General features: G+C 46.2%; 1 protein-coding gene across 3 annotated transcripts in view; it reads right to left on the reverse strand.

Annotated features, from left to right (window-relative positions):
• Positions 1-23841, reverse strand: part of EP400 (E1A binding protein p400) — a 181518-nt gene that overhangs the window by 40567 nt on the left and 117110 nt on the right. For all 3 annotated transcript variants that reach the window (XM_088482079.1, XM_088482077.1, XM_088482080.1), the window contains 11 exons: positions 17452-17613; positions 17165-17332; positions 16108-16199; positions 4479-4768; positions 4135-4337; positions 3445-3614; positions 3134-3330; positions 2922-3033; positions 1161-1304; positions 915-1067; positions 155-238 (listed from right to left, as the gene is read on the reverse strand). In XM_088482079.1, coding sequence (XP_088338205.1) covers positions 155-238; positions 915-1067; positions 1161-1304; positions 2922-3033; positions 3134-3330; positions 3445-3614; positions 4135-4337; positions 4479-4768; positions 16108-16199; positions 17165-17332; positions 17452-17613 — 1775 coding nt within the window. The remainder of the gene's footprint in view (positions 1-154; positions 239-914; positions 1068-1160; positions 1305-2921; positions 3034-3133; positions 3331-3444; positions 3615-4134; positions 4338-4478; positions 4769-16107; positions 16200-17164; positions 17333-17451; positions 17614-23841) is intronic.

The following is a 23841-nucleotide window of genomic DNA, read 5'->3' on the forward strand; positions in this document are numbered from 1 at the left end:
ATAAGTAAGGATATGCAGTGTTCTCTCTGGGGCACTTTCTTATTACATCTCTCCTCTTAAGCAGACAAGAGAGGAATTATGTGTTTTGCTGATGACATTTCTTTAACCTAAAGTTATAAATACTGAAGAATAACAAGAGAAACCAGATACTTACCTCTGAGTCCTTCAATTTCCCCTCAGCACTGGATGTGTAGAATTCCTCCAGGTAGTTTAGAGCATACTTTTCAATGGGGGTAAGCTGAAAAAACACAGCAGCAGAGAGTGACAGATTTTCAAAAATCTTCAAAAACAAACATCAAATCACAGTATACTATTATTTAAAAGACTAGTTTAAGCGTTACAAGTGATGAATGGTAATTTATGACATTTACAATAGTACATCATTGTTTTGTAGCTATGTTTTCAGTACACCACTGTACAATTCACCTCCATTACTGCAATACAGCTATATGTTCCAATTACGAAACTGAAGACATTATAGAGTCTCATAATTGGTTAGCCGCATAGAGGTCTAAAGACTTTGGGGCTGGATTCTGGTGCTGGGGGCTCATTGTATACACAACTATTGCATGCAAAGTGGTTATGTCTCACCTGCACTCCCGAACCCTTATAGAGGCCCAGGTAATCTGTACCTGCTCCCCCCACTCGGCATCCCTTGGCCACAGAAACAATCTTTGCAATGTATCCGTGCACTTGGTTTGCTACTTGTCATTATCACCAGTGCACACTTGTACAAGACCATGCTTTGTGCAAATGATATGCCTGGAGGGTATTTACTATACGTGAAACTCTGCATATCCTGCAGGTCAGCTGCGTGCCCTCCCTGAACTTACATTTTCTTTTTCTTTTCTTTTTTAATCTGAGACTCTTTATCAAGAGAATTGTAGTAAGTAATTTATAAAATCCAGATTTACCTGCTCTACCACTGCAGCCAACTCTTTCAGCTCCAAGGTCTCACCATTGCAGCAGCAACCTTCTGATGCCTTCATCTTTCCTTGGTCTCCTTTTTTCTCAGACACAAATAAATCCACGTCCATTTCAGCTTCATGTTCGATGCTCTTCAGAGCCTTTATATTGTAAATACAAGAACAGTTGCAGGAAATTGGTATCCAATAGCTTTCAATATAAGCAAATAAATCAGTAATACATTGGCCTTTTACCTCTATAAATGGTTTGGCAAACTTAGTAGCTATTGTCTCTGCTGGAGGTGGTTCTTGGGAGAGCATGACAAACTCTTCTGCTTTAGCTCCAAATCCTGAGTCTTCAAGTGGTGAATAAAGCTCAAATAGCTCATGTATTGTTTGCTGGGGAAGGAAAATGTTGTTTCACCTTAATATATCTCGTTATTATGCTATAAAGCAATGTATTACTGGACTCAGAAGATGAGTAGGTCCTAATTTCAGGAATGCATCGCTACATCATTTAGCTCTATATAAAGTGTAATGGGTATATTTTCCAAACGTCGATTTTTTATGTCGATTTTAATCGACTGAAATCGACTCAAAATCTACTGTATAAATGGCCAAAACTCTAATTTACTAACATTTGATTTTGAAAATGATTTCAAAATCGAACGCGATGTGGGGAGATTTTCAAGAGTGTAAAAATGGTCGATTTGGAGTGTGCACTTTAAAATTACCTACAAATTCGACAAAACACTTCCAAAACTTGCCACATACCCGGTAAAACACAGAAACTCATTATAAAAAGGCTGGCACACACACAAGCAAATTGAAAGGGAATTTTGTGAAGAGAGAGGAGGGAGGAGTGATTAGCAGGACACTGGGTGATTTCATTTAGGTGCTTAAAAAGTGATATCTGGGAGTTTTGTCCTGTCCATTTCTGTATTATTATTGTAATTTTGAAGTTTGTCTTATTTTATTTTTTGTCTTATCTAATTTTTTATTTAGTCTTTGTTGGTGTTTCTGTGTGTGTGTTTAAGTTTTTCTTAGTTTGTAAGTGTAGTTTGTGTATTTATTTTTCTCTTTGCTATGGATGCTGCCAGCAGTAGAGATAGAGAGGATAGGGTGGTGGAGGAGTGGGATCCAGTTGGTGGGGATAGTGTGATGGAGGAGGCAGAGGGCCAGGACTCCGATTCGGGGGAGGAGTCTCAACCTGGCAAAACTAAATCTGGTTGCAATGTCAGGTTTAACTTTGAGGAGAATTTTGCATTGGTAAACTGCTTGTTGTCTAATTTTGTGGAGTTATTTGATCATTGGGCCCAACGCACATCTGCAAGAGGAAAGCGGCCCATGTGGCAGGCAGCAGTTAATGCAGTGAATTCTATAGGGCATTTAAAAGGAAACAAGCTCCAGTGTGTGAAGTGTTTTTCAGACATCCGACGCTGTGTTATATCCAAGATGGCTCTGGAAAGGCGCACTACACGCAGCACTGGAGGAGGGTCACCTGTGGAGCTCAATTATAATGAGTATGAGGTACGAGCAAAGGGAATTATACCGTAGGAATTAGTGTCAGGTGTTAACGTGCATACCACATAATCTTCACATGTAAGAAAATTGGGATGGTAATTTGTTGAGTGGCATCTTCTAAACTGTGGATTGTCAAAAGTTTGGACTTTAGTAAATACAGTGGATGAAAATCCAACAGACAAAAAACATTGTTTTCACAAACTACTGTTTAAGATATTTACCCAATCTAACTTGCTTAAAACAACTCTGTACTGAGACATGGTGAATAGAAATTTACTTTTTGTTCACCAATGTTCTAAAAAATAACCAACTACCCATCCCACACTGTGAATCCTTAGATCAAGCAGTTAATAGTAATCCAAAAATGTAATAAACCATAAGGCTGTGGATTTGCATCATTTAGAAATGTCCAAACTGATCTTCACAGGTTGTTTAATGAGTAAAACAGACACATATTCAGTGTGATATATCTAGATTCAGAACAAAATGTACCTGCGTAAGGAAAGCCATTGAAAAGTCATTCCCCTGAGCTGCAACTTCTCGAATCAGATCCTTGGTGCCATTCTTCAGCAGCTTCTCTTCAACCGAGTTTCCACTAACAAGTCTAGGTGCATAATGTCCAAGGTTGGTTATAATAAAGCTACAGCTTGTAAAAATTCTATTTGCTCTTTTTAATAATGATCATGCAAAATCCATATTCTCACCGATATATGTGAATGTCCTTAGTTCTACCAATTCGATCACACCATGCATGAGCTCTAGAGTCCATCACTGGATTTAAATCACTATCATAAAAGATTGCTGTGTCAGCTTCCACATAGGGAACACCCAGTGAGCGGCTTTGGGTTGATATTAGAATGCAGAAAATTCGGGGGTCTTTGTTAAAGCTCTTCATCAGATCCTATGTAGAGGTAATACAGTAGTAGTTAGCTAACAGAAACTTTTACTTTGTGACATTTACATTCCTTAACTTATCATTCTGCAATGTAAAAAAAAAAGATAAACTACTACATACATTGCATTGATCATAGTTAGCAAACTCATCGATCCTCAAGAAAGTGAAAGAGTTAACGTCCAGGAAGATCTCCAGTATGTCCAGCATGAGCAGCATCTGGGAGAATATCAAAGCACGCCGGCCCTCAGACTTCAGTTTCCGGAGAAGAATGGACAAAGCCTCAAGCTTGCCTACATAATGGGAAACATCAAAAGTTATGTCTATAATTAATTATTTATACCTTTTGTGGTTTCATTTTTTGAACATCCTGTTCCTTAGAAGCTTTCTCCAAGTATAAGTGTTGGTCCCTCACATGCATTACCTTGCTGTATATTCAGAATGGCTGCTGCATTTAAAATACATTTAGAAGGCTAAAAGACTCCAACTGCTGGGAGATATTAAAACGGCTGGTATAATGAAGGCAGCAACTAATTGGATAGCCACACTATCTGTCCAATCAGGTGCCACCGTCACTGGACACCTCATCAATGAGATTTGTATTATTTCCTGCAATTGGAGTCATCCAAGCTCCTCATCTGGAGCTCTACCACAACAAGCTGCAACCTGAAACAAAAACTAACTTCAATAAGAGCAGAGTACTAATAAGTAAAATGGGATATCTGAAAGAGGACATCCCATTGCAACAGAAATACTTGGGAGTAACAAATTAAGATTTATGGGTCTTTTATGAATTATAACAATGAAGCCTACCTGAATCACACTGGATGAGACGCAGGTCTGGAGTCTGCATACAATGAGGCGATGTTCGCTCCTGCAGGTATTTTATATATGGAGCTAACTGTTCCCTCAGGTTGCGAGTTAGGATCTTCATGTTGTGAGTGTATGTGGGAGGAGGATGTGGAACTACCAAAAGTGGAGGAGCAGCAACAACAGCAGGGACCACACACAAAGCACTATGAAAAAAAAAATTAGGAAAAGGAAAGTAAAAATTAAACCGATCAGGTTTCATATTTCGCACCTTATACCAATGTAACAGGCATATCTATACATGCTAATAGCAAAAAGTTGTGTTGTCTCTAACTCATGACAATCACCTCTTTGCAAGGGGTTCCAGCAACAGTTTCTGCTTCCCTGAGGATAGAATAAGGTGCCCCAATGGATCACTGAAGCCTTTGGAGGAGTGGGAGGATAAAAGACAGTTCACAGACCCCACCCATCTCCATCTTGTGCCTGTCACAGGTGTCAGAACTCCAGACGACTGCAGAGAACAGAGCGATAATAGGTCAGTCCCATACACTGGAGTCTGTCCACAGCGCCGTTCGTTACAGAAAAAGAGTCGCTCCAGCCGCTCCCTCATTAGACGTTGTTTTTCTTCTGCTACATCCTGTATGAAAGGAATAAAGATTTATTTACTAAGAATAATGTTTTTTTTTCCATTATAACCATTTTAGCAGAAATAAGAAATTATTTCAATTGATTTTGCAGGAAAAAGATTATGGATTTATTATTTATACCTTAATATTATGCAATACTATTTCCTAAAACAAATTAATATTGTATTAACTATAAAGCTAATGTAAGTATATCTTCTTGCTTTCTACCACTCCTTGTGTGCTTTGGCCATATTAGGACAGATGTAGAGTTGAACGTATGCCAATTTGTGTAGCGGTTCTTGAATGACTTCACACTGCATTTGCTCAGAAAATGTACGTATGCAAATAAGAGAATGCAGAGTTAAACTCATTCCAACTGTATGTACACTTATGACCAGAGAGGCAAAACGGATACAAGAAGGGGGCGTTCTCATGTACACAAAGTTCAGTGAGGGCATGTTCATGCAAATGTAGCCCAGCATGTTTGTGCATATACGCATGTTAGGAGGTGTATCTTTTCCACCTAGTATAGGACAGGTGCAAGTACACACTGATGATGAATTGTTGTAAATCAGGTGCAGTTGCTGAAGACACAGAGGTGGAAGCATCTCACGATAGAAATAGGCTCTGCATATGTGCGAAAATGCGCTATTTTTCCATTCATGTTTCTCTTGAGTAATGTGCGTGCAGTCTACCTCCAACTCTGCATCGTCCCATTGTATTTACAACAGTACATGTTTTCAGTATACATATGTTAGTAACATAACATTGAAGAGTGCCATTAAGGGCATATTCACACAGAATATGGTTTACACTCTGAACATGCTAATAAAGCATGAAAGGTGCATGAAAAATGGGATTTACCGAATAAATCCTTTTCTCTGATTCCATGAAGACACTGGAATTGTGGGTATTGAATCTGGGCACCAAAGTGCTAACGTTTGAACAGCACAGGCTCCTCCTCCCCTGTAACAGTTAGTTAACACTAACAAAGCCCAAGGACAGGGAAAATAGTGTCCTTTATGGATAAAAGAGAAAATGTGATTTTGGTTCTGAGTTCAAGGGGGACACTGGGTGCCCACCCATACACCCCTGGCTTACTTGGGTTGTTTTTCAAGACATACGGTGATCTAGGCTCACCAACCTCTCTTGCTTGGTGGTTTTCTGTTTGCCTGGTCTTTTTCCTCCTCTAATCCTACTCCCTATCCTTGGGTTTTGTTAGTGTTAAGTGGCTGTTAAAGGGTATAGAGGAGGAGGAGTCTTTACTAGCACTTTGGTACCCAGGATCTATATCCACGGTTCCAGTGTCCCCCATGGAATCAGAGAAAAGGATTTATCAGGTAAGAGCCTCAATCCCATTTTCTCTTTCATCCATGGAGGACACTGGGTCTATGGGAAGCTGTCCCCCTAAAGGAGGGAACGCTCCTGCACTTTGCATAGGACCCTTTGCCCACTAGCATCTATAGAAGTTGTCAAATCTGTAGAATTTTATGAAGGTTTGCATAGAGGACAAGGCAGAGTTGTTCCATCAAGACACCCGGACTAGCCTCCCAAGAAGTGCCTACTGATCGAGTTGAGTTGGCTTTTGCCAAATACAGAACTGGTGTAAGCCTGCTGGATGACTAATTTTATCCAACGTGCCGATGTCTTCTTAGTAGCAGGCCAGCCTCATCTATGAACATTATAGAGAGTGAAAAGCAAATCTGACCAGTGGAAATCTTTGTTCCTGTCTATGTAAATGTGGATGGCCCGCAGAACGTCCAGTGAGGCAAGGGAGGAACTTGTTACCTGTGGCACGCTCTCCAGTAAGATCCTGGTTGATATGAAATTTAGAAACCACCTTTGAAAGAAAATCCAATCTGATGTGGAGGACTGCACGGTCCAGATAAAAAGAGAAAATAATATTTATGAGACAAATCACTCAAATCAGACAACTGTCAAACAGAAAAGATAGCTAGTAGGAACACCATCTTCCACGTGAGCCAGTGGAGGTCAACAATTCATAATGTTCCTACGGATGAGTCTGAAGAATCCTTAACACCAGAAATTAATCCACTGGACAACTGGGGAAAGGAAGGGTGGCTGAATATGAAGTACCCTTTGGAGGTAAGTGTGTAAGCACAATCTTGCACTGGAAAAAGATCAAAAGGGCTGAGACCTGACCCTTTACGAAAGAGAGACGGAGACCCAAATCCAATCCTGCTTGCCATAAGGCAGCTGAATCCAGGTTTTGTACAGAACACCAGTTAAAATAGGCATGCCACAAACGATAATAGGCTCTTGCTGGTGCAAATCATGGTGCCAGGGGGAAGACACCAAGGGGAGGGGGCTACCGACAATCAACAAAGATCCACATACCAAGCCCTGCATGGCTAGTCTGAAGCCACCAGAAGGGCCGATTCAACCTCCAGTTTCAGTTTGCAGAGAATGTAAGGCAACATGGACACCGGAAGGAAAAGAAAGATGTGGGGATATGTCCATGGAACTGAAAGGGCGTCTACCAGGATCCTGAGTTCGGGAACAGTATTGGGGAAGCTTGCAATTGTGATGGAAGGCCATCATGCCGATGTCTGGACAGCCCCAGTGATCCACTATCATCTGGTACACGGCAGGTTGGAGAGAAGTTGGCCTCACAGTTTTCGACCCTTGGGATGTAAACTGCCGAGAGTGTGGGGGAGAAATCCTTGCACCCAATCTTGCTGACTGAAGAAGGATGTACATGACTGTGATCACGTTGTCCGACTGGGCTTTTACCTCCTAGACCTGAAGAATTAGTTTCACCTGGCAAAGGGCTCAGTAGCATGCATGGAGTTCTAGAATGTTAATTGGAAGGAGGGATTCCTGTGCTGTCCATCGACCCTGGAACGTGGTGGGGAGCTACAGCACCCCCATCCCCTCAGGCTTGCATCTGTCATAAGCAGGAGCCAGTCTGGAATTAAAAAGCCTGGCTGCTACCACCGAAGCCGTAACCTTAGCGGAGAGGATGCTGGAATCAATAGCTGCCTCTTCGAGATAAGAATCCGCTTTCCAGATATAGTTGATAACTGACAACAAGTACGAGGGGCCCCTGACCTGAGTCTTTTGTGCAGGGAATCCGGCAACCACTTCAAAGCTTTAGAAAAACAAGCTGAGGTGACGGCTGGCACTGCACATACAGTACAAAATAAGGATTTCAGAAAAAAAAAAATTCCTGTCCACATTAGGTATAGGTAACATGGTGGCCTTAAACCATTCTTGCAATAGGAGCATCTACTGGGTTTGGCATCTTCCACCTTGCTCTGTCGACAGAAAGGTGTGGATAAAAAGTTATGACTCATTTGGAGGCCTGAAAACATCTATTAAGAGTCCAAGCTTCTACCATTAGATTCTCTGGCTCTGCAAGGGAAGGGAAGGTAATAGTCTCCTTCTTCTTGCATTTGAAGGCCACCTCTTGAGGAGGGGTAGTATCCTCTTGGGGGGCAGCCTCAGGAATGAGAGGGCGTATCCGTGGGAGACCACTTCTTGTACTCAGGCATCTGTGGTGTTCTGACGCCAGAACTGGGCGAACTGAAGAAGTCGGCCTCCCACGCTGGGAGCCCCCAGGGAGAGGCCCACCCCGTCAGGCTGAAGGCTTGTCCTCAAATTTGGTAGGTGGACGTCTAGTAGCCCAGGCCTGTTTGGTCCTAGGCTTGGAGGCATTTGTGGATGCCGACTGCCGTGGAAAGTACTGACCTTTAGCTTTTCCCTGGGGACAAAAGGACATCCAAGGCTTCGTAGATGCAGAGGACAAGAACGCTGTCTTAGAATCTGCCAAGGTAGTGACAATATTGTCCAATTCTGGGCCAAACAGGATCCCCCCAGAGTAAGGCAGAGACTCTAAAGCCTTTTTAGAGTCCGAGTCTGCCTTCTATGAGCGAACCCAAACAATACGGCCGGCTACCACGGAAGTGGCAGATGCCTTGGAAGCTAGGAGACAAGTATCCAAAGCCACCTCTCCTAAATAGGAGGCTGCATCTCTAATGTGAGATATGTAGGAAAGCTGTTCCCTCAAAGCATCAGAGGGAAATGTATTTGCTAGGGTCTCTGCCCAACTCTCAATGGCTTTTGCGACCCAGGCCGTAGCCCTGGCAGAACGAGTAATAGTCTTCTTTAAGTAGGTTGCTGGATAGATTATTATTATTATTATTATTATTATATCGTTTATTTATATGGCGCCACAAGTGTTCCACAGCGCCTTACAAAGTACATAAACAAATAATTTGACAATGGACTTACAGTAAAAAATAGGACAAGGACATGGATAATATATACGTTGATACATAAGTGACCATAACACCTAGATATGCAACAGAGCGTAAGCAACCAAGTGTTAGGTGCCATGGTGGGGGGTAAGAAGTAGGTGAAAGTAAGGAGAAGCACAAGAGGGTAGAGGCCCTGCTCGTAAGAGCTTACATTCTAAAGGGGAGGGGCAGACAAACAGGTGTGACACAGATGGGGTAAACGGAGGAAGGAGCATGTTGCAGCAAGTTAGGATGGGAGCTGGAAGGCTTTGATGAAGTAGTGGGTCTTGAGAGCCCGTTTGAAGGATTGTAAAGAGGAGGAGAGTCTGATAGGGAGAGGGAGAGAGTTCCAAAGGTCGGGAGCATCACGGGCAAAATCTTGGAGGCGGGAGTGGGAGGAAGTAATCAGTTGGCATGAGAGGCGGCGTGCATTGGTTGAGCGAATGGGGCGGCCAGGAGAGTGGAGGGAGATGAGGTCAGAGATGTAAATGGGATAGGAATGGGTGAGGGCTTTGTAAGCAAGTGTGAGAACCTTGAATTGGGTTCTAAAAGGGAAGGGAAGCCAGTGGAGGGCTTGTAGGAGAGGGGAGGCAGATGTAGAGCGCTTGGAGAGGAAGATGAGTCGAGCAGCAGCATTGAGGACAGACTGGAGAAGAGAGAGATGGGAGTTGGGGAGGCCAGATAGGAGAAGGTTACAGTAGTCCAATCTGGATATGACCAGTGAGTGTATGAGGGTTTTGGTGGCATCCTGGGTGAGAAAGGGTCTAATCTTGGAAATATTTTTGAGATGGAAGCGACAGGACTGTGAGAGGCTCTGGATATGTGGTTTGTAGGAGAGGGAGGAGTCCAGGATAACTCCAAGACAGCGCACCTTGGGGCAAGAAGAGATAGTTGTGCCATCAATTGTTAAAGAAATAGTGGGAAGTGAGGTTATGATGGAGGGTGGTAAAATGATCAGCTCAGTCTTAGACATATTAAGTTTAAGAAATCGCTGGGACATCCAGGAAGAAATAGCAGAGAGACAGTTGGAGATACGAGTGAGGAGAGAGGGGGAGAGGTCAGGGGAGGAAAGGTAGATCTGAGTATCATCAGCATAGAGGTGATAATGGAGGTCAAAAGAGCTGATGAGTTCACCTAGAGAGGACGTATAGAGGTAGAATAGTAGAGGTCGAAGAACGGAACCTTGGGGAACACCTACTGTAAGAGGCTGTGGTGGGGAAAAGGAGTCATGAGAAGAGACAGAGAAGGACCGGTCTGAGAGGTAGGACGACAGCCAGGAGAGAGCAGTGTCACGTAAACCAAGGAAGTGAAGGATTTGCAGCAAGAGAGGGTGGTCAACAGTGTCAAATGCAGCAGAGAGGTCAAGGAGAATAAGCAGAGTGGCCCATGGATTTGGCAGCAAGGCGGTCATTGCTGACTTTTGTGAGGGCAGTTTCAGTGGAGTGGAAAGAACGGAAGCCAGACTGAAAAGGATCAAGGAGGGAGTGGGAGGAAAGAAAGGGGGTAAGGCGTTTGTAAACAACACGCTCAAGGAGCTTGGAGGCAAAAGGGAGGAGAGAGATGGGACGGTAGTTGGAGAGAGTGTTGGGATCAAGGGTAGGTTTTTTAAGAATGGGGGAGACTATCGCATGTTTGAATGCCGAAGGGACAGTGCCAGATGAGAGGGAGAGATTGAGGAGGTGGGCAAGATGGGAACAGGCACAAGGAGAGAGGTAGCGGAGGAGACGTGAAGGGATAGGGTCAAGGGGGGAGGTAGAAAGGGGGGAGGACTGGATGAGAGCCATGACTTCCTCTCCAGATACAGAGTCGGTGAAATGGATGGAGATGGGTGATCAGGGAAAAAAGGAGGTATAGAGCAGGGGGACTGGTGGGATGTGATGTCCTGACGTATGGAATCGATTTTGGATGTAAAGTAGGTAGCAAAGTCAATGGCAGTGAGTGAGGAGGGGAGGCGGGGAGGGGGTGGACAGAGGAGGGAGTTAAAGGTGGTGAAGAGATGCTGGGGATTTGAGGACTGGGAGGAAATTAGGTGCTTGAAATAGGACTGTTTAGATAGGGAAAGGGCAACACTGTAGGATGAGAGCATAAATTTGAAGTGGAGAAAATCTGCCTTAGAGCATGATCTTCTCCACTGTCGCTCGGCAGTTCTTGAACACCTTCGCAGATATCTGGTGCATTTGGAATGCCAGGGTTGTAGTGTGGATCTGCGAGGGTGAGTAGTGATTGCCGATGCAACAGAGTCCAGAGCAGAAGTAAGGGAGGCATTGTATAGGGAAGCAGCTTGTTCAGGGCAGGAGAGAGAGAGGATAGGGGAGAGAAGCGTGTCAAGCAGGGAAGATAAAGAAACGGCATTGATAGCCTAAATGTTAAGTTTAGTGATGGTGGCCTTCGGAGGTAGAGGAGAGGAGGGAGAGAGAGATAGGTTAAAAGAAAGAAGGTGATGATCAGAGAGGGGGAATGGGGAGTTGGAACAATTAGAAATATTACAGCGGTGAGTGAAGACTAAATCAAGTGAGTGCCCACTCACATGTGAGGGTGAGGAGGTCCATTGTGAGAGACCAAATGAAGATGTGAGGGTAAGGAGTTTGGAGGCAGAGGATTCTGTGGGGATATTAATTGGAATATTGAAGTCACCAAGGATAATGGAGGGGAGGTCAGAGGAGAGAAAGTGAAGGAGCCAGGAAGCAAAGTTAGAGGGAGGGCCAGGGGGACGGTAAATGACAGCTACTCGCAGGTGTACTGGTTGGAAGAGGCGTATAGCATGAACCTCAAATGTAGAGAATGTAAGGGATGGTTCAGAGGGTAGGAGTTGGTAGGAGTAACCTGGGGATAGAAGGACCCCCACACCACCACCATGATAGGTAAGGTAGCATTCTTAACCAGGCGAATCACGTGGGAATCCAATGCAGGGGGAACTTATTATTTAGTGCAATCAGTAGCTGGAAGAGGGTAAAAAGAAATCAAGCGGTTAGGCAGCTGAAACCTTTTATTCGGCATATTCCATGCTTCACTCATTAGATCAAAGTGAGGAAACTCTGGCAAAACTACCTTCTGTCGCTTAAAGAGTGGCTCTTTTGCCTTAGGAGTGGTCCTACCTCTTCTATTTGAAGAATAGATTTACAGCTCTCACAAGTGCAGGTATATTCAATTTAGAGGGGGGCTCCTCCTCTTCCGAAGGGGGCGTCAGAGTGAGAGAGGTCTACGTGTTCTGCCTCCCCAGATAACTCAGAATCTGATAGCTGGGTGGACTGGGAAGATAACACAGCATGCTTAGCAAGTTTACTAGGCAAGGGTTTCTCCTTTTGCAACATTTGTTGAAAGGCTGTAGAGGTAGCCGCCTGACTCTGCACTGAGGTAGAAACGTCTACCCATGGAGGAGGCAAAGGATTTGCAGGGAGTACCTGCTGTGGCCATCCCATAGGGAGAGCTACCACAGTGACCGCTAGGTGGTCTGCATGGGGGGGGTCCTGAGGAGAGGATGCTGGGGCTGAAGGGCCAGGTGCCGTATAACAAGATGCACATAGACCATCTTGAATGAGATCCTCTGAAGCTAAGCCTGCTAAACAGGACTTACAAGAAACTAGAGTGGGAGCAGCAGGCTGCTTGTTATTCTTGCCTATGCTAGACATAGCTGCAAGTATAATGTAGCACACAATCTGGCACAGCGCAGTGAGCAACCCAGAGATATTTACAATATGGCACATTGTAGGGCACAACCCAGATATACAGTATGTGACAGCCCTCACCAATATAGGTAGATGTGAGGTACAGTGAGCCCCCTGTACCTCAGTATTCCAAGGTTATAATGAAAGAAAGGGAAAGGTATAAGCTGACAGTTGAGAAAAATAAACAGACAGCAGCACTAGCACAAGTCACATACAATGCAGAGCATACAAGTTAACTGCAGTGGGCACTAAATTCAACTACACAGACTGCTTTGGCTGATAGGAAATAGCTCTGTATAACCTGACTCCTGGGAGAAGTATACAGGGAGACCGGACCCAGCGTCCCGGAGACCTGAGGCTGTTGCTGAAAATGGTTGCCGTGAGTCTCTGAGGGTGCGGTGGTGAGGAAGGAGCAGCTCCGGAGCGGCAAGACCGGAGTTAAATGGCGCCCTGAGCTAGGGGAGGAGCCGCAGGGAGAGGACCTTCTCCCCTATGCTGACATCAACCACCAGGTCCCTGGCCATAGTCTGTCCCCTGCACCAGTATAGGTTATGCCCTAGTGGTCTAGTGGAGTCCTGGACGAACCAGTGTTTACATCAGCGCCTCCGGTCTGTCTCCTGACACCGGAGGTAAGACTGCGCATAGCGGTGTCCCCTGTCTGAGTCCCTGCTGCAGTCTGGGATACTAGGACCCCTGCTATCTAGGTCCCCCTGGAGCCCCGCCGAGAGTACCTAGCCGATGGCTGGATCGCAGTGCCGCGCAGGGGTGATGGAGCAGCAGTGCAGATGTCAAGAGGACTGTCTAGCACTGCTTGTTCTATAATACAAAATGAAAATAAAAATAAATCATAATATAAAGCTTGGGCTTTTCTAACGGTGATCCAGCTCCTGCCGGATACCAACGAAACTGAGTTGCCTTCAGGCTGTGGGTGGGATATAGGGGGGAAGGACCAGAGCATCCTGGGATAGAAAGAAGCTGTGCTGTTGGTGTCCGGTCCGCCAAGTACCACCTACACCACATTTTCTCCATGTGGAGTCCTATGGACCCTGAAGAAGAAAATTGGTTATCTGTAAAAGTACTGCAACTAACCTAAGAGATACAATCTAAAACCTGTATGAACACAGATGCAGTTGTAAAACAACTTTAAACAGTAAAGTAATGACATACTGTAGTATTTAACCAGTATACAAAAAAATCTTAAACTATATATATTGTGGTAGAATGAAGCTAGGTGGCGTTGGTGAGCCACCGAGTCTGTGCTGTGATGATGGGAACCGCCCAAACAAGTTTAAAAAGGGGTGTGACCACATCTACAGTATCTGCTGCTCAGAGTATGCAGCCCAGGTGGTGCTGTGGCAGTCAAGCTAGCCAGGAGGCTAGTGGGCCATACCTGCAAGAAGCAGGCAGGACTGAGACTTTGGGGAGAATTTACGTAGCATCGGCTTCTGTAAGCCACTGCTACCCGGCGGGTTGCGGGTCCATATTTAAAACGGCACACGCAGTCAGTGTAAAGCCCGGCATGCTTAACTCTGACTCCGGGTGCCGATTAAAATACTCACTTGCAACCCGCCGGGAAGCAGCAGCTTTGTAAATTCTCCCCTTTGTGTGAAATTGTGCGCAGACTAGCTGCCATTGATAGTTTGGGCTGAATAAATGAGGTAGTGCCCTGAATGGGGGCTACATTGTTTCTGTTGCTGTATGCTGACTAAAACATCATTGTGTTTGTAATAACCCAAACAAGCTGTATGGTTACTTTTATTTGAGCACCTAAATACTGCATCACTGACATGCAGCAGCAAAACACACAGACACACGGAAATTATCAGGGAGCTTTCAACTACCCTAACACCAAAAGGTGAGATAGGGAGTATAATCTATAACCTGAAACCTGGCTGTGAGATATAGGCGACAATGGTTTAGTGTATCTCTTTTCAGCAGGCAGCTATGCAGTACTGGAAAAAGGCTTCCCAAGATAGGAGGAGAGAATGAGCCTTTCTTGGGCAGCCTAGGAAGAGGACGTGCCGAACGTTGGCATAGGAGTGAGTTGTGTGAAGACACTGAGTCATGCTCCTTGGCGGCCTTCTCCGCCATATGGGAACCGCTGTTGTGTCTCCTGCTGCCCCTACACTCCAACTGCAGCTGTGTCCCGATTGAGTGCTCTGGGGACCTCCCTGTGCAGCTGACTCAATAGTCAGCGCTCCGGACACTAGAGCATGGTCCTAATGGAGTGGATGGTGAAAGAGCGGTGTCTGCACTCAGTAAAGTAAAATAAAAATAAAAAAAAGTATTCCAAGCAGCCGATTGCTGGAAAAAAATGGTATACAATTGGGAATCCGGCTGCCTTAATACCGGCAGCCGGCTTCCCGACTGTCATATCCCGGCGAGGGTGAAATGCCGGGCGTCTAGATGTAGACGCCTGACATTTCCCCGACGCCGGGAGACCGACGCCAGGCATCCTGATCGAAGGTATGCCGGGCCCCGCGAGCGGACAGCCGCAGGGGGGAGGGTTAGGTTTAGGGCACCCGGGGGGGACTTAGGGTTAGGCACCTCCCCTGGGAGGGTTAGGCACCCCTGGGGGGGACTTAGGATTAGGCACCCCCCCAGGGGGCTTAGGTTTAGGCAGTGGGGAAGGGGGGGGTTAGGGTTAGGAACTTAGAGGGGGGATCAGGGTTAGGCACTTGGGGGGGGAGGTTAGGGTTAGGCACCCCTAAGGAGGGTTAAGGGGTTAGGTTAGGTTAGTCAATACTTACCTATAGATGATTGGGATTTCCAGCGCTATCGGGCTTCCGCTGCAGGGAACTCTGCTTTGGTCGGCCAGGCGCTGCTGGGAATCAAACCGCCGCCCATGCGGCCGGTGGTATTTCATACCGATTCCAAAAAAATTTTTCCCAGCTCCTTGAGCACCACAAAAAAACTGGCTGTTACAGATAGAGGGTGGGGTATAGGGGAGGAGGAGCCCGTGCTGTTCAAATATTAACACTTTGGTGCCCAGACACCTCCAGCTCCACCTTTACCAACGGTTTCATCCTCCCCATGGATGAAAGAGAAATGAGTTTTAATAACAGCTAATGGTATAATATGTGTATTATGTTCTAAAATACAAACATACAGCATTACCTATTCCTCCTAAGTGTGCTATCAGTACAATAGATTGTATTTCTAAAGTGCACTGGACCACACATTATAAGTCAACAGCCACATTATTTAAAAGAACATCCTGCGCAGTACGACTACATGGGAGAGAACAGACACACCTTAGCAAGGGTGTAGGTACAGTAGGTGCAGGGAGTGCATCTGTTACAGGGCCTGTGGAAAAATGTTGCTATGGGGCCCCCATAGGTCTTGCTACGCCCTTGCACCTTAGTGTTTTGTTGTTGTTGTTGTTGTTATTGACCATTTTCAAACTAATGCCTGCATATGACATACTTGTGCTGGGGTCACTGAGCTCTGTGAAGGTTTGAGAGGAGATGCAGCATCACTACCACCTGGATAAGGCAATATGCTTCTTCCTTGCATTCCTGTAAGAGGAGTAACCAACATATAGCAGCAAATTAGTCATGTAACAGTCTTTACTAGTTAACAAACATATCTCCCTCCTGTATCTTACTATAGGGCTAAGCTGCGCTTACATAGTAGAGATGTTTTCTCTATGGAAAAAGACACTTTAATATTAGCTGACAAATCATAGGATAAAGGTTATAGATAAATAGCCGCCATTAAACATAAAGATGTGTCTCCTTTGTTATTTATCCCTGTCATTTCAAGTTCAGGGACTCAATCAATATTTAAACGAAGCCGTCCTTCAGGATGTTGTCAAACCATTATTGTAGATTTATGGATATGTCCTTATATATCCTTGCTGCTGTCGCCCTAAAAAGCCTCTCTTGGCGCGCCAAGTCCCATGACTCTGCTAGCGCCAAGAGGTCTTTTTTCACGAAAATGCCTCTAAATCGCAATGCAATGTGGCAGGAGACTGTGCTGATTCATTTGATATGCAACACTTGTATATCTGTGTGCGAATGAGTACACACTGGGCGATTTTACTGAGTTATATACTGAGACATCGTAATCGTACAATGGTGCACTATAATGTCGGAAACGACCAGCGATGCGCGCTCCCACTGGTCGTTTCCGACATTGTCCATCGCCTGAACATGCAGGCCAATCTGTCGATAACGACAGATTGGCCATGTTCAGGAATAAGAGGATGCCTACACTGAACGACTGATCGTTCAGTGTAGGCACTACAGGGGATCAGGAACGATGGTACGTTTACGATGTCGTACTGTGTTTCCTGATCGCCCAGTGCATACGCACCTTTAGAGGCATTTTCGGCAAAAAAGACACCAAGCGCTAGCAGAGTCTCAATGGACCTGGCAGCTCACACAGGCTAGGCAAGTCGCTCTGTGTGGCGTATTGAGGCTTGATGTATGTGTGTGATGCTTTGCTTATAAATGTTGTGTTGCCCAGAAGATAACCTGACCTGTCTGAGGGGAAACAGCAGTATTGGGTAGGTTGGCAGGATGCTGGTTTCCCAAGGCATTGATTGCATTTTGAATGGAGCTCCCCTGTGACACTGTCTGCATTACCACAGGGCCAGGGGGCCGAAGATACTGCTGTCCAGGTGCTGATACGATCTGGAGAACGCTTCCTGAGGATTTACAAACAAACATAATCAAGGCAATAACGCAGCGGCTACAATGTGACAATACAGAACTGTGTTATTAAAGATGTATTATTTTCATTTTGTGATCTACACTCCCCACTTACCTTGCAGTTGTAGTGGTTGCCCAGCAGTAAGTTGGCGCAGCTGACTCTGTGACAAAGTGAACGTATTTCCTTGGAACTGCAGAGTAACTGGGGTCTTGGGCTGTGTTATCCTGCCTTGAGCTGCACCTGAAGTCAGCTGAGCCATTTTTACCACTTCACCACCTGAAGAAATTAAAACAAAAACAATTAAACTATCTCTCAAATTGTAGTCATTTTACCTTTATTGTAGTAACCAAATTTGTCTGTACAGTAGAAAGCCTACAATAGTATTACCAGATGTTTTTTCACATCCCATATGTACAGACATCCTCACCATACCCAGAGAACCCTGTAACACTTTCCAGAGATTACTACTTAGATAGATATTACTAATTAAAATAATAACTTTTAAATTCTCTCTCGCTGGGAGGACAACCCTGGGGTGAGAATATTCTTCACTTATAATGAGGCTAACCTACATCATTAAATCATTGCTACTACTGCCTATGCAAGGCAGTAGTCTTCCTAAACCACCAAGTACATCTATATTTTGTAGGGTGGCCAAGAAGAAGGAACAGTTCTCAAAAGGTAATGTTTGTCGTTCATCATCTTTCCGTGTAATCTACACAGTGGGCATGTGACAAAACCCAGCCACATGCTGCAATGACAAAATTAATGGAACCGCACCCCCATCCATTACAATCCTAGATTATCCAACTTCAGGTGCCCACAGGTTCCCCTGCATCAGTGAAAGGTAACCATATAGTCATAAAGGACAGCATTGAATGACCTCTAATCTTTAACATGCCACACATTACTGTTACTCTCAGTAATAACTCTCAGTAATAAGTTAATTTAAAGACAGACACCTATCTGAAATAACATATAATCAGGTATTTCAAACAAGTGTTACAAACTATAGTAACAAATATAACATAAAGCAGGAAGGAGCTGGGAGCTGCAGGTTAATGCTGAGGATCATCTGTTGCAGAACTAGGATCATCTGTTGCCAATCACTACCCTAGTACCGAGGTTATGTAACTTGCACTAGCTGTATTGATTTTAACTATCTGTGTGAAATTGCTGAACATAAGATAACCGTTCAGCACTCTGCAAAGTTTAGAACAAATGCATTACTAGTGTGTTTTAAGGGCATGCTTTAAACAGTAGAGCCACACACTAACCTATTCCTTGTGTTTATATATATATATGTTGGGAAGCACCCACAGGGAAATGCCAACTGGGTCTCTAAAACCTCCCAGCAGCTGGGAGCAACAGAGTGAGTTTAAGCTGACTGCAGCCTTTTGTACTAGGAGGTTTGTCCTTGTCCAGCTTCAGAGGAAAAGTATATCCCGGACCAGCATTCTGTGACATGCAACTTTGCTGATTTCTCCAACTCTCCTTTTCTGTTTTCCAACCACCAAAGTCTCCCCTTCACAATTTCCTCACCTTCTGCTCCCTCTTCCCAAAACCTCCTTTATGAACCTCGACAACCTTGACAGTGCTTCATTCTCCTTCTCGCTCAAATCCCTCCTCTCCCCTATCACTGACCTAGCATATCCAACCCAAGCTATTGCCCTGTACAATCTGCCCTAGGTTAATATACCCCTGCTGTCTTGGTCAGCCTCCAGTTGACCAAAACCCAAACCTGGTAATCCAAACTTATTAGAATCTTCCAAAACTGCTACAGCATTGCTCTATGCCTGTGGAGTAGGTCTTTATTTTCAATTTATAATCTCTCTGTAAAGTTCATCTCTCACACTAGTCAAGCATCGTAAAGGCCCTCATCACCACTCAATCTTCAAATTGACAGCTGTGTTTCACCATCTTCAACTACCTTCTCTGCCCTCTACATGCCCTCCTCTCCCTGCATCCATTTCCCCCTCTGGCTTCGCCTCTTTCTTCCCCTGGAGTCATGTGACACATGCCAAGGACAAAGCATTATGGTTAAGGGCGAACTGTTCGTTCTCTATTTGTATTAATGTGGCTCCATGTTCAACTTAGCAAAGGTACTATTCAAGCTGTCAGCAGCACACTGGTTTCTGGCACTATGGACCTCATTCAGAGTCGGTCGAAGCGGCCGCACGGTCGTACAGGAAAAGGGGCCGGATATTCAAATGATTCCCTCGCAAGTTGCTTCCCTAAGTTCGGATCAGTAGCTGGCCGACCAAGGGGAGGAAGCGGTCGGAATTCAAAAAAATACGCCCCCTTCTCATACGCATTGCACGTCATCTCCGGGCATATAAGGATTAATCGAGACCATCGGGAACCATCGAAACTGGTCGTAGAGCTTAAGGTTGACCGTACCCTCTCTTAAGCTCTACGATCATGTCAGTGTAAAAACCTCCCATGTCACATGTGCCATGACGCTACTTTGTTAATTATGCACTCCCATAAACCGCATGCACTCCCATAAAACGCCGTTCGCACAATTAGGCACGCCTGCATTCGGATCTCCACTCCCCCGTTTTCAAGCACCTTCCCCTGTTACCACCCACAAACGCCTCATTCTGTCACTCAAACTACCGACCTGGCTGTGTTCAAGGAGAGAGAAATTTCTGATCGTAGCGGCTAGTTTGCGCACGCGCATTGCGAACTTTACGCATGCGCAGTATAGCGAACATCGGTGGCGTACGACCGTGTGGCCGCAACGACCGACTCTGAATGAGGTCCAATGTGCTTCTGCAAAATATATGTTATGGGCTAGAGACCTGTCACTTCAAAAACCACAGACTCCTTGGTTTGAGTCGTTCTTATGTCATATTTGTAAGTCAGGCCTAGCTGTTTGGTAAAATGTTTGGATTTGCTTATTGTAAATGATAGGAAGCTTAAAAGTAATGAAAGTCTGCACTGATTTAAATTGACATGAACATAGTGAAATAGTGTCTAGTTAGTTCTTAGTGTATAATTATAAGACAGCATCATAGTACACGTCACCTGGCTTGTTTTTACACTGAAGTGCTCGCAGTGCTTACGGCAGGGTATGGTCAACCTCAAGCGCTGCGATAGCATCCGATGTATCGATGGTTGCATACACTTCCTGGACATGACGTGCACAAGTGGGCATCTTAAAATAGGCTGGTGTGTCTGCATACACTATGTGATCGCTCTCTAAGAAATACTGGGCATGCTAATGCATTGCTGTGCACTGTCTACGCAATTTGCATACACATCGTGCGAGCAATCGCATCTAGCTAGCGGCTTTGAATCAGGCCCTTAGTGCGTTGTCACATTTACCACCAGGCAGGGACAACCAGGCAAGCCCTCAGAGAAGTGAGTATTCAGATCTGTTATATCATTGTTATGCAGGAGAGCTCACGTTCTACATCACATTGCAGCCTGTGCTGACTGGCTGGTAGATTAAGGGGAGCCTGGAAACCCTGCAATCTCCTCAGTTAACATTGAGAATTGTAGATAGGTGAGGTAGGGGGCAAAAGCAATTCAATAATATGAGATATGGTAAGAACTTACCCTTGTTATCTCTATTTCTACGAAGTCCATAGGGTTCCACAGGATACCTTGGGGTATAGGTGTGACGTCAGTCGCTGGGCACCATAGAGTTAAGCTTTTCAGCCTCCCAGGATGCACTAGGGTCCCCCTCCTATACCCCGCCCCCGAGCCAAGGCACCTCAGTTAGTTATCAAGCCATAGGCCGGAGAAGGAGAAGGAAGAGAGAGAAAAAAGATCTGGACACATACAAGAATCACATTCTTACCAGAGGGAGACGGAAAACTGGTGACCAGAGCAAAGCCCATCGGCAGCACAGGTGCGACAGGGCGGAAGTCCTGTGGAACCCTATGGACTTCGTAGAAATAGAGATAACAAGGGTAAGTTCTTACCATATCTCATATTTTCTACTTCAGGGTCCATAGGGTATCCACAGGATACCTTGGGGATGTCCCAAAGCAGGAGCGTCCCCACCTTTAAGGGTGGGGACGCTCCTGTGCAGAAAGGAGAATCCGCCGCCCGAAGGAAGCATCCTGAGAGGCGAAGGTGTCAAACCTGTAATACCTCACGAAGGTATGGACAGAGGACCACGTAGCAGCCTTGCAGATCTGAACTGCCGAGGCACCACGTCGAGCTGCCCACGAAGGACCCACAGACCTAGTGGAATGAGCCTTCAGAGAAGGAGGAACCGGTAGGCCTTCATGAAGATAAGCTTCAGAAATAGCCATACGGATCCAGGCTGCCAAAGTTTGCTTTGAAGCAGGCCGACCCTTTTTACGGAAGCCATAGAGGACAAACAAAGCGTCCGACTTCCTAAACGAAGAAGTGCGGTCAACATAAGTCCTTAAGGCCCGCACAACATCCAAAGAGGCCTCACCCACGGAAAGACCCGGTGAGTTAAAGGCCGGAACAACGATTTCCTCGTTAACATGAAACTGGGAAACAACTTTGGGAAGAAACTCGGGCCGAGTGCGGAGCACTGCCCTGTTCCCATGAAAAACCAAGAAAGGGGGTCTACAAGAAAGAGCCCCTAACTCAGAAACACGTCTGGCCGAAGCAATAGCCAGAAGGAAAACAGTCTTAGCTGTCAGCCATTTAAGATCCACTGAGCCCAGTGGTTCAAACGGCGGTTCTTGGAGAGCCCTCAGGACCACAGCCAGATCCCAAGGCGCCACAGGTGGAACAAAGGGCGGCTGAATGCGGAGAACACCTTGCATAAAGGTGCGCACATCCGGGATTGTAGCAATTCTACGGTGAAACCAGACAGATAGGGCCGAAACCTGTACCTTCAAAGAAGCAAGGCGAAGCCCATGATCTAGTCCCGCTTGCAGGAAGGCGAGAATCCTAGACAGACGAAACTCCCGCGGTGCATAACCTCTCGGTCGACACCACTGGAAGAACGTATGCCACACGCGATGGTATATCCTCGCGGAAGACGGTTTCCGAGCTCGCAACATGGTACGCACCACAGAGCTGGAAAACCCCGGGACCTCAGCATGGCCGTCTCAACAGCCACGCCATCAAAGACAGCCGAGTCAGGTCCGGGTGAAGACAAGGACCCTGAGACAGAAGGTCCGGTCGCAGCGGCAACCGCAGAGGAGAGTCCACGGACAGACCCTGAAGGTCTGAGAACCAGTGCCGTCTGGGCCACGCAGGAGCTATCAACAGGAGCGTCCCTCCTTCCTGTTTGAATTTCCGGATTACCCGTGGAAGAAGGGAGACCGGAGGGAACAGGTATGCGAACCGGAACGTCCACCGGACGGACAGAGCATCCACCAGAGACGCCCCTTCGTCTCTTGTGCGAGACCCGTACACCGGCAACTTGTTGTTGTGCCGGGACGCCACGAGGTCGATCTCTGGAAGACCCCACCTGTCCACCAGCATTTGAAAAACGTCCGGGTGCAGGGACCATTCCCCCGGATGAACGTCCTGGCGACTTAGAAAGTCCGCCTCCCAATTTAGTACTCCCGGGATGAAGACCGCTGATATGGCCGGAAGATTGTGCTCCGCCCAAACCAGGATCCGAGAGACCTCTACGAGAGCCGCCCGACTGCGAGTCCCTCCTTGCCTGTTTATGTAGGCCACGGTGGTAGCGTTGTCCGACTGGACCTGCACCGGGTGACCCTGGAGAAACCGATGTGCCTGCTGGAGAGCATTGAAGACCGCACGGAGTTCCAAGATATTTATTGGAAGCTCCGCTTCTGTCGGCGTCCACCTGCCCTGGAACAAGTGTGGACCTGAAACTGCTCCCCAGCCCCGAAGACTGGCGTCCGTTGTCAACAGGACCCAATTTGGAACCCAGAACGGACGTCCCTTGTTGAGGTGGGTCGTCTGTAACCACCACGCAAGGGACAGGCGAACCTCCGGGGTAATCACAATCGTCTGGGACTTCAGAGACTGAGGCAGCCCGTTCCACTTGGACAGGATCAGGTGCTGCAGAGGTCTGGAGTGAAACTGGGCGTATTCCACCATGTTGAACACCGACACCATGGAGCCCAGTAACCTCATCGCCGAGTGTAGGGACACCCGGCGGCTGTGCAGACAACTGCGCACCCTTGACTGTAAAGCAGAGATCTTGTCCTCCGTCACGAAGATCCTTTGCTGTCCCGAGTCCAATAAGGCTCCAAGATGCAGAATCCTCCGAGATGGGATTAGAGTGGACTTCTGCCAGTTGATTAGCCAGCCGTGCAGTTGCAGCAGTGCAATGGTCAGGTCCAAGTGGCGTAACAGGAGCTCTGGAGATCCTGCCACCAATAACAGGTCGTCCAAGTACGGCAACATGCTGACTCCCTGCAGCCGCAGAGAAGCCGCCATGACCGCCATCACCTTGGTGAAAACACGTGGTGGTGTCGCCAGGCCAAAGGGTAACGCCCGAAACTGGAAGTGGTCGCTGCGGATTGCAAACCTGAGGAACTGTTGATGGCGCAAAAGAATAGGGACATGCAGGTGAGCGTCCTGTATGTC

The sequence above is a fragment of the Taudactylus pleione genome, unplaced genomic scaffold, assembly GCF_031769625.1.
Source record: "Taudactylus pleione unplaced genomic scaffold, aTauple2 ptg000282l, whole genome shotgun sequence".
NCBI lineage: Eukaryota > Metazoa > Chordata > Amphibia > Anura > Myobatrachidae > Taudactylus > Taudactylus pleione.